The 8,926-nt window shown below is 42.6% G+C and overlaps 1 protein-coding gene across 1 annotated transcript in view; it reads right to left on the bottom strand.

Annotated features, from left to right (window-relative positions):
* Nucleotides 1–1,026: 1,026 nt before the first annotated feature.
* Nucleotides 1,027–8,926, bottom strand: part of nox1 (NADPH oxidase 1) — a 24,003-nt gene continuing 16,103 nt past the window's right edge. Inside the window, exons 6-13 of the mRNA XM_062999895.1 lie at nt 8,458–8,655; nt 8,223–8,346; nt 6,393–6,485; nt 6,059–6,300; nt 4,323–4,485; nt 4,039–4,185; nt 3,827–3,951; nt 1,027–1,153 (exon numbers count right to left, since the gene is read on the bottom strand). Coding sequence (XP_062855965.1) covers nt 1,027–1,153; nt 3,827–3,951; nt 4,039–4,185; nt 4,323–4,485; nt 6,059–6,300; nt 6,393–6,485; nt 8,223–8,346; nt 8,458–8,655 — 1,219 coding nt within the window. The remainder of the gene's footprint in view (nt 1,154–3,826; nt 3,952–4,038; nt 4,186–4,322; nt 4,486–6,058; nt 6,301–6,392; nt 6,486–8,222; nt 8,347–8,457; nt 8,656–8,926) is intronic.

Genomic DNA, 8,926 nt, shown 5'->3' with positions numbered 1-8,926 from the left:
GCACTGCAGTGACACTGACATGGTGGTGGTGTGTTAGTGTGTGTTGTGCTGGTATGAGTGAATCAGACACAGCAGCGCTGATGGAGTTTTTAAACACCTCACTGTCCCTGCTGGACTGAGAATAGTCCACTAACCAAAAAAATATTCAGCCAACAGTGCCCCGTGGGCAGCATCCTGTGACCAGTGATGAAGGTCTAGAAGATGACCAACTCAAACAGCAGGAATAGATGAGCGATCGTCTCTGACTTTACATCTACAAGGTGGACCAACTAGGTAGGAGTGTGTAATAGAGAGGACAGTGAGTGGACACAGTATTCAAAAACTCCAGCAGCACTGCTGTGTCTGATCCACTCATACCAGCACAACACACACTAACACACCACCATCATGTCAGTGTCACTGTAGTGCTGAGAATCATCCACCACCCAAATAATACCTGCTCTGTGGTGGTCCTGTTGGGGCCCTGACAATTAAAGAACAGGGTAAAAGCAGGCTAAAAAAGTATGTAGATATACAGATGGAATACAGTCAGTAATTGTAGAAATTCAAAGTGCTTCTATATGGTAGATGGAGCTGATATATATATATATAAATATATATATATATATATATACCAGGAACCAGATGCTTGCTAATAATAATCACAAATCTTCTGACGTAATGATTTACTCCCTAAATGATTTTCATAAAATTCTTCACCTACTGCAGTGCCATTCTGGGTATAAATTGTTGCATGATAGTTTCAGGAAATGTGTTGAGTTGTAAAACATGTGAAATCATTTTTACAGCATTGATCAAAAACGTAATGGTGCTGCTTATACAGAAAACTCTACACAGCAGAGCTTCTTATCTCACCGTAGAGGTTCTCTAGACGTTTCTCTCTTCAAGAAGTCATTTCACAACCAGGCAGCCACAACAAGCTTTAAAAACAGAAGTCTTTTTACATTTGTATTTTTCCTGGTGGAAAGTGTGAGAGCATGAAGGACTGGTGCAACAGATTAAGCTGGTTGGTTGCATCAGTGTTTCTTAGAAATTCTCTTTGTTGAAGTAAAATTTGGTCTTTCGTGGATCCACGTCTGAATATTTTGCACATTTCTTTTCCAAGTCTTTTGCTAAGGAGACGGGGCCACACAGGAACGTGCCAACCACTGACCTGTATGAATAAATGACAACATTAAGCATTAATGTCTTTGTTACAAGTAAATAAGGCTATTATGTAAAAGAGGTTTTTAAATTTTTTAACTAACAATAGCTAAAAATAATTGTATACTTTTCCAACAATAGTATGTGGCATGTAGGAATTGGTTTAATTGCTGTGAGGTTTAGAAGATATAAAGAATGAGAATAAAAAAACTAAGATTGCCAGACAATAAAGTTCTCTAAATTAATTTTGTAAAATTAATAACTTTTTTAATGATAATGATATACTGTATATACAGTATATACAGTGTATCACAAAAGTGAGTACACCCCTCACATTTCTGCAGATATTTAAGTATATCTTTTCATGGGACAACACTGACAAAATGACACTTTGACACAATGAAAAGTAGTCTGTGTGCAGCTTATATAACAGTGTAAATTTATTATTTCCTCAAAATAACTCAATATACAGCCATTAATGTCTAAACCACCGGCAACAAAAGTGAGTACACCCCTAAGAGACTACACCCCTAAATGTCCAAATTGAGCACTGCTTGTCATTTTCCCTCCAAAATGTCATGTGACTCGTTAGTGTTACTAGGTCTCAGGTGTGCATAGGGAGCAGGTGTGTTCAATTTAGTAGTACAGCTCTCACACTCTCTCATACTGGTCACTGAAAGTTCCAACACGGCACCTCATGGCAAAGAACTCTCTGAGGATCTTAAAAGATGAATTGTTGCGCTACATGAAGATGGCCAAGGCTACAAGAAGATTGCCAACACCCTGAAACTGAGCTGCAGCACAGTGGCCAAGATCATCCAGCGTTTTAAAAGAGCAGGGTCCACTCAGAACAGACCTCGCGTTGGTCGTATAAAGAAGCTGAGTGCACGTGCTCAGCGTCACATCCAACTGCTGTCTTTGAAAGATAGGCGCAGGAGTGCTGTCAGCATTGCTGCAGAGATTGAAAAGGTGGGGGGTCAGCCTGTCAGTGCTCAGACCATACGCCGCACACTACATCAAATTGGTCTGCATGGCTGTCACCCCAGAAGGAAGCCTCTTCTGAAGTCTCTACACAAGAAAGCCCGCAAACAGTTTGCTGAAGACATGTCAACAAAGGACATGGATTACTGGAACCATGTCCTATGGTCTGATGAGACCAAGATTAATTTGTTTGGTTCAGATGGTCTCAAGCATGTGTGGCGGCAATCAGGTGAGGAGTACAAAGATAAGTGTGTCATGCCTACAGTCAAGCATGGTGGTGGGAATGCCATGGTCTGGGGCTGCATGAGTGCAGCAGCTGTTGGGGAGTTACATTTCATTGAGGGACACATGAACTCCAATATGTACTGTGAAATACTGAAGCAGAGCATGATCCCCTCCCTCCGGAAACTGGGTCGCAGGGCAGTGTTCCAGCATGATAATGACCCCAAACACACCTCTAAGACGACCACTGCTTTATTGAAGAGGCTGAGGGTAAAGGTGATGGACTGGCCAAGCATGTCTCCAGACCTAAACACAATAGAACATTTTTGGGGCATCCTCAAGCGGAAGGTAGAGGAGCGCAAAGTCTCGAATATCCGCCAGCTCCGTGATGTCGTCATGGAGGAGTGGAAAAGCATTCCAGTGGCAACCTGTGAGGCTCTGGTAAACTCCATGCCCAGGAGAGTTAAGGCAGTTCTGGGAAATAATGGTGGCCACACAAAATATTGACACTTCAGGAACTTTCACTAAGGGGTGTACTCACTTTTGTTGCCGGTGGTTTAGACATTAATGGCTGTATATTGAGTTATTTTGAGGGAAGAATAAATTTACACTGTTATATAAGCTGCACACAGACTACTTTTCATTGTGTCAAAGTGTCATTTTGTCAGTGTTGTCCCATGAAAAGATATACTTAAATATCTGCAGAAATGTGAGGGGTGTACTCACTTTTGTGATACACTGTATATACAGTATATATATATACATATATATACAGTGTATCACAAAAGTGAGTACACCCCTCACATTTCTGCAAATATTTCAAACCAAGTCAACACCTCAAACTCGTTGTTGTGCTCCTCAAACTATTCCTGAACCATTTTTGCTTTGTGGCAGGGCGCGTTATCCTGCTGAAAGAGGCCACAGCCATCAAGGAATACCGTTTCCATGAACATTTACATGGTCTGCAACAATGCTTAGGTAGGTGGTACGTGTCAAAGTAACATCCACATGGATGGCAGGACACAAGGTTTCCTAGCAGAAGGTTTCCAAAGCATCACACTGCCTCCACCGGCTTGCCTTCTTCCCATAGTGCATCCTGGTGCCATGTGTTCCCAAGGTAAGCGACGCACACGCACCCGGCCATCCACGTGATGTAAAAGAAAACGTGATTCATCAGACCAGGCCATCTTCTTCCTTTGCTGACCACTGCAGACTGGGAACACCCCACAAGAGCTGCAGTTTTGGAGATGCCCTTGTCAAACTCGCTCAAATCCTTATGCTTGATCATTTTTCCTGCTTCAACTTTGAGGATAAAATATTCACTTGCTGCCTAATATATCCCACCCAGTAACAGGTGCCATGATGAAGAGATAACCAGTGTTATTTACTTCACCTGTCAGTTGTCATAATGTTATGCCTAGTCGGTGAAGCTCTAGCAGTGGCCCGATAAACCCAAACAGATTTCAAGTTTAAAACTTACGAAGGGTTCTCCTGTCGCACATCCTCGAATTCTTTATCCCAGTTTGGTCTTCCATAGTGAGTCTTCTGCTTCAGACCAGTGATAACATCAGTATCTTTTTCAAAGTGCACCATCACATGGACTCGCTGCAATCACAAAATGAACACTGATTGTACAGTCACAACACTTCTCTCACATTCCGTACTGTTCTAGAAAAGACAGAGTGAACGTACGTGTGTATGATCCCATCCAGTGAGGTAGAGTTTGTACGTAAGGAAATCTTTCATTCCTCTTTCTTCCATTTCCCTCTCCAGCACTTGCAGCAGATCTGCAAACCACTCGAAAGCATGGGTCTCTCTGCACACCCAGTAAAAGTAAATCTGTAAATGAGACAATGGAGGGAAAAAAGTAACAAGTGAACAATGTTGTGTAAACAATATAGAGCAAGAAATAATGAAAGGATTATGGTTAGGACATTGATCTGAGTTTCCTTCTTGGCAAGCATTTGTATTCTCACCTTTCTGGTGCGCAGTTTAGGGTTGGAATCTTTGAACTTGTACCAGATGGATTTCAGAATGGAGGCAAATGGGGTCACTCCGATACCAGCACCGACTAACATGCTCACTTCGTAATCAAACACGTCTTCACTGGCTGTTCCAAAAGGTCCATCCACTCCTAATCTGTACCATAATCAGAAATCAGCTAGTCAATAGTGTAATTATTGCATGGTACAAATCTATTAACTGGTTTTGTGCAGTTAATACTTTTGTAATCCCTATATTGATAAGTCGTAGATAACTGTAGCATTTCTAAAAGGATTACAGCTGTTTACCATGAAAGAGCTTACCACACTTTCTGATAACAAAATTATTGCAAGGGTTCCATTGTTTTGTTGTATCAATAAATACACAGTTGAGTCACATTATTATGATCACCAGCTAATATCCAGGGTAACTTAACAGGCTGGGTGTGACCCAATAAGGTCCTGGTAGGTTGTCACAGGTATCTGGAGCCATGCTGACTGCAGTGCATCCCACAGCTGCTGGAGGGTGTGTGGGGGAGGATCCACAGAGCGAACATGACGAAGTCTGGAGAATTAGGGGGACAGGGTAGTACTTGGAAGTCTTGGTCATGCTCTTCCAACCAGTGTCGGACATTTCTAGCTGTGTGGCATGTTTTACCCATGGTTCTTTTACCCATGACAGTAACGGGGGGTATATGTGCAGACAGCCTGTCGCACACCTTATATACCCTCCAAGCCAGCTCATAAAACATGAGTTCCTTCATGAGCTACACGCTGCCGCCGTCGAAAGTAGAAAGTGGTCATAATAATGTAATTATATACACTGATCAGCCATAACATTATGACCACATCCTTGTTTCTACACTCACTGTCCATTTTATCAGCGCCACTTACCATATAGAAGCACTTTGTAGTTCTACAATTACTGACTGTAGTCCATCTGTTTCTCTACATACTTTTTTAACCTGCTTTCACCCTGTTCTTCAATGGTTAGGACCCCCACAGGATCACTACAGAGCAGGTATTGTTTGGGTGGTGGATCATTCTCAGCACTGCAGTGACACTGACATGGTGGTGGTGTGTTAGTGTGTGTTGTGCTGGTATGAGCGGATCAGACACAGCAGCGCTGCTGGAGTTTTTAAATACCGTGTCCACTCACTGTCCACTCTATTAGACACTCCTACCTAGTTTGTCCACCTTGTAGATGTAAAGTCAGAGCCGATCGCTCATCTATTGCTGCTGTTTGAGTTGGTCATCATCTAGACCTTCATCAGTGGCCACGGGGTGCTGTTGGCTGGATATTTTTGGTTGGTAGACTATTCTCAGTCCAGCAGTGAAATTGAGTTGTTTAAAAATTCCATCAGTGCTGCTGTGTCTGATCCACTCATACCAGCACAACACACACTAACACACCACCACCATGTCAGTGTCACTGCAGTGTGACCACCCAAATGAGCATCCAATAATACCTACTCTGTAGTGGTCCTGGGAGAGTCCTGACCATTGAAGAACAGCATGAAAGGGGGCTAACAAAGCATGCAGAGAAACAGATGGACTACAGTCAGTAATTGTATAACTTAAAAGTGCTTCTATATGGTAAGTGGAGCTGATAAAATGGACAATGAGTGTAGAAACAAGGAGGTGGTTTTAATGTTATGGCTAATCAGTGTATATATATACTTAATCTTAATCTAGCATGCAAAAGTAAAAAGTTGAGGTGGCTTGCTTACTTGGGACCTTGACATCCTTCTGGTAAATTCTCCACCATATTGATAAGATTATCCGTCCAGTCCCCGGCCCTCCGAATGTGTACGCTAAAAAAATCCTCCTCAGGGGCAGAGGTCATTGTAAACGGGTGCCATTCTAGTTGGGAAATGGCTGGACAGTTCAGAAAGACGTACTGTCCAACATCCATTTTGAAGCCAGACTTCAATAACTGCAGCTCCAGGACTTTGGATGGATGCATCACAATCTTGAGGGGTAATTAGGACAGGTTTACTATATTAGTTATAATATACTATAGTCATTATTACATGCAATGTTAGAGCATTACTACAATCTCACCTTTTTGTACCTCACAGTCTGCATGTTGCGGATAAATCGCACTAAGCTCTCGCATATGTAAATGATCATAGGACCAAGCACCCACATCCAAGTCTAGAAAAACATCACAAATCCAAGTTACAGTGTATCACAAAAGTGAGTACACCCCTCACATTTCTGCAGATATTTAAGTATATCTTTTCATGGGACAACACTGACAAAATGACACTTTGACACAATGAAAAGTAGTCTGTGTGCAGCTTATATAACAGTGTAAATTTATTCTTCCCTCAAAATAACTCAATATACAGCCATTAATGTCTAAACCACCGGCAACAAAAGTGAGTACACCCCTTAGTGAAAGTTCCTGAAGTGTCAATATTTTGTGTGGCCACCATTATTTCCCAGAACTGCCTTAACTCTCCTGGGCATGGAGTTTACCAGAGCTTCACAGGTTGCCACTGGAATGCTTTTCCACTCCTCCATGACGACATCACGGAGCTGGCGGATATTCGAGACTTTGCGCTCCTCCACCTTCCGCTTGAGGATGCCCCAAAGATGTTCTATTGGGTTTAGGTCTGGAGACATGCTTGGCCAGTCCATCACCTTTACCCTCAGCCTCTTCAATAAAGCACTGGTGGTCTTAGAGGTGTGTTTGGGGTCATTATCATGCTGGAACACTGCCCTGCGACCCAGTTTCCGGAGGGAGGGGATCATGCTCTGCTTCAGTATTTCACAGTACATATTGGAGTTCATGTGTCCCTCAATTAAATGTAACTCCCCAACACCTGCTGCACTCATGCAGCCCCAGACCATGGCATTCCCACCACCATGCTTGACTGTAGGCATGACACACTTATCTTTGTACTCCTCACCTGATTGCCACCACACATGCTTGAGACCATCTGAACCAAACAAATTAATCTTGGTCTCATCAGACCATAGGACATGGTTCCAGTAATCCATGTCCTTTGTTGACATGTCTTCAGCAAACTGTTTGCGGGCTTTCTTGTGTAGAGACTTCAGAAGAGGCTTCCTTCTGGGGTGACAGCCATGCAGACCAATTTGATGTAGTGTGCGGCGTATGGTCTGAGCACTGACAGGCTGACCCCCCACCTTTTCAATCTCTGCAGCAATGCTGACAGCACTCCTGCACCTATCTTTCAAAGACAGCAGTTGGATGTGACGCTGAGCACGTGCACTCAGCTTCTTTGGACGACCAACACGAGGTCTGTTCTGAGTGGACCCTGCTCTTTTAAAACGCTGGATGATCTTGGCCACTGTGCTGCAGCTCAGTTTCAGGGTGTTGGCAATCTTCTTGTAGCCTTGGCCATCTTCATGTAGCGCAACAATTCGTCTTTTAAGATCCTCAGAGAGTTCTTTGCCATGAGGTGCCATGTTGGAACTTTCAGTGACCAGTATGAGAGAGTGTGAAGCTCTCACTACTAAATTGAACACACCTGCTCCCTATGCACACCTGAGACCTAGTAACACTAACAAATCACATGACATTTTGGAGGGAAAATGACAAGCAGTGCTCAATTTGGACATTTAGGGGTGTAGTCCCTTAGGGGTGTACTCACTTTTGTTGCTGGTGTTTTAGACATTAATGGCTGTATATTGAGTTATTTTGAGGGAAGAATAAATTTACACTGTTATATAAGCTGCACACAGACTACTTTTCATTGTGTCAAAGTGTCATTTTGTCAGTGTTGTCCCATGAAAAGATATACTTAAATATCTGCAGAAATGTGAGGGGTGTACTCACTTTTGTGATACACTGTATATAAACTGTATATAAACTCCCACAAATGCTTGCTTTGTTAAACATTATGAATCATTTGATCAAACCTGTGGAAACCCCCCAGCAAACTGAGGAAAGGGGCATTCAGGAATCTTGCCCCACTTCTCTGGGTAATTTTGGCAGTAGGTGTCGTTGTGAGATGCCAGATTGGTTTGGCCTCGCACTATGCGCCTAAATCAGATTCAAAAAACAAATTAAGCATTTTGTTCACTAGGAAGCTAAAAAAAATAAAAATAATAATAAATAAATTGCAAGGAATTATACGAGTCTAGAACGTCTTACCCTGCTCCATGAAAGACGAGGCCTGCAAAGAAAATGATGAAAAGGTGGTGGGTGTACCAAAACACCTCAAAGTAGCTTCTCCGAATGACTTCCATCGATGAGGTGATCATGAGGATGAGAGCGAGGGTGATGACGACTCCAGTGAGGCCAGCGATAGTGGTGAACAAGAACAGAAGGGGAGTCTGTGGTACAAGCACACTTCTGTGTCAGTGTATTATGTAGTTGGTTACAAATACATTTCTGTAACAAATAAATTTCAATGTTATCTCTATCCATCCATCTCTATCCATCCATCCATCTATCTATCCATCCATCCATCCATCCATCTCTATCCATCCATCCATCCATCCATCCATCCATCTCTATCCATCCATCCATCCATCCATCTCTATCTATCTATCCATCCATCCATCTCTATATATCCATCCATACATCTCTATCTATACATCCATCAATCTCTATCTATCCA

Source organism: Trichomycterus rosablanca, chromosome 8, assembly GCF_030014385.1.
Source record: "Trichomycterus rosablanca isolate fTriRos1 chromosome 8, fTriRos1.hap1, whole genome shotgun sequence".
NCBI lineage: Eukaryota > Metazoa > Chordata > Actinopteri > Siluriformes > Trichomycteridae > Trichomycterus > Trichomycterus rosablanca.
This window is presented reverse-complemented; position numbering and strand designations above follow the sequence as displayed.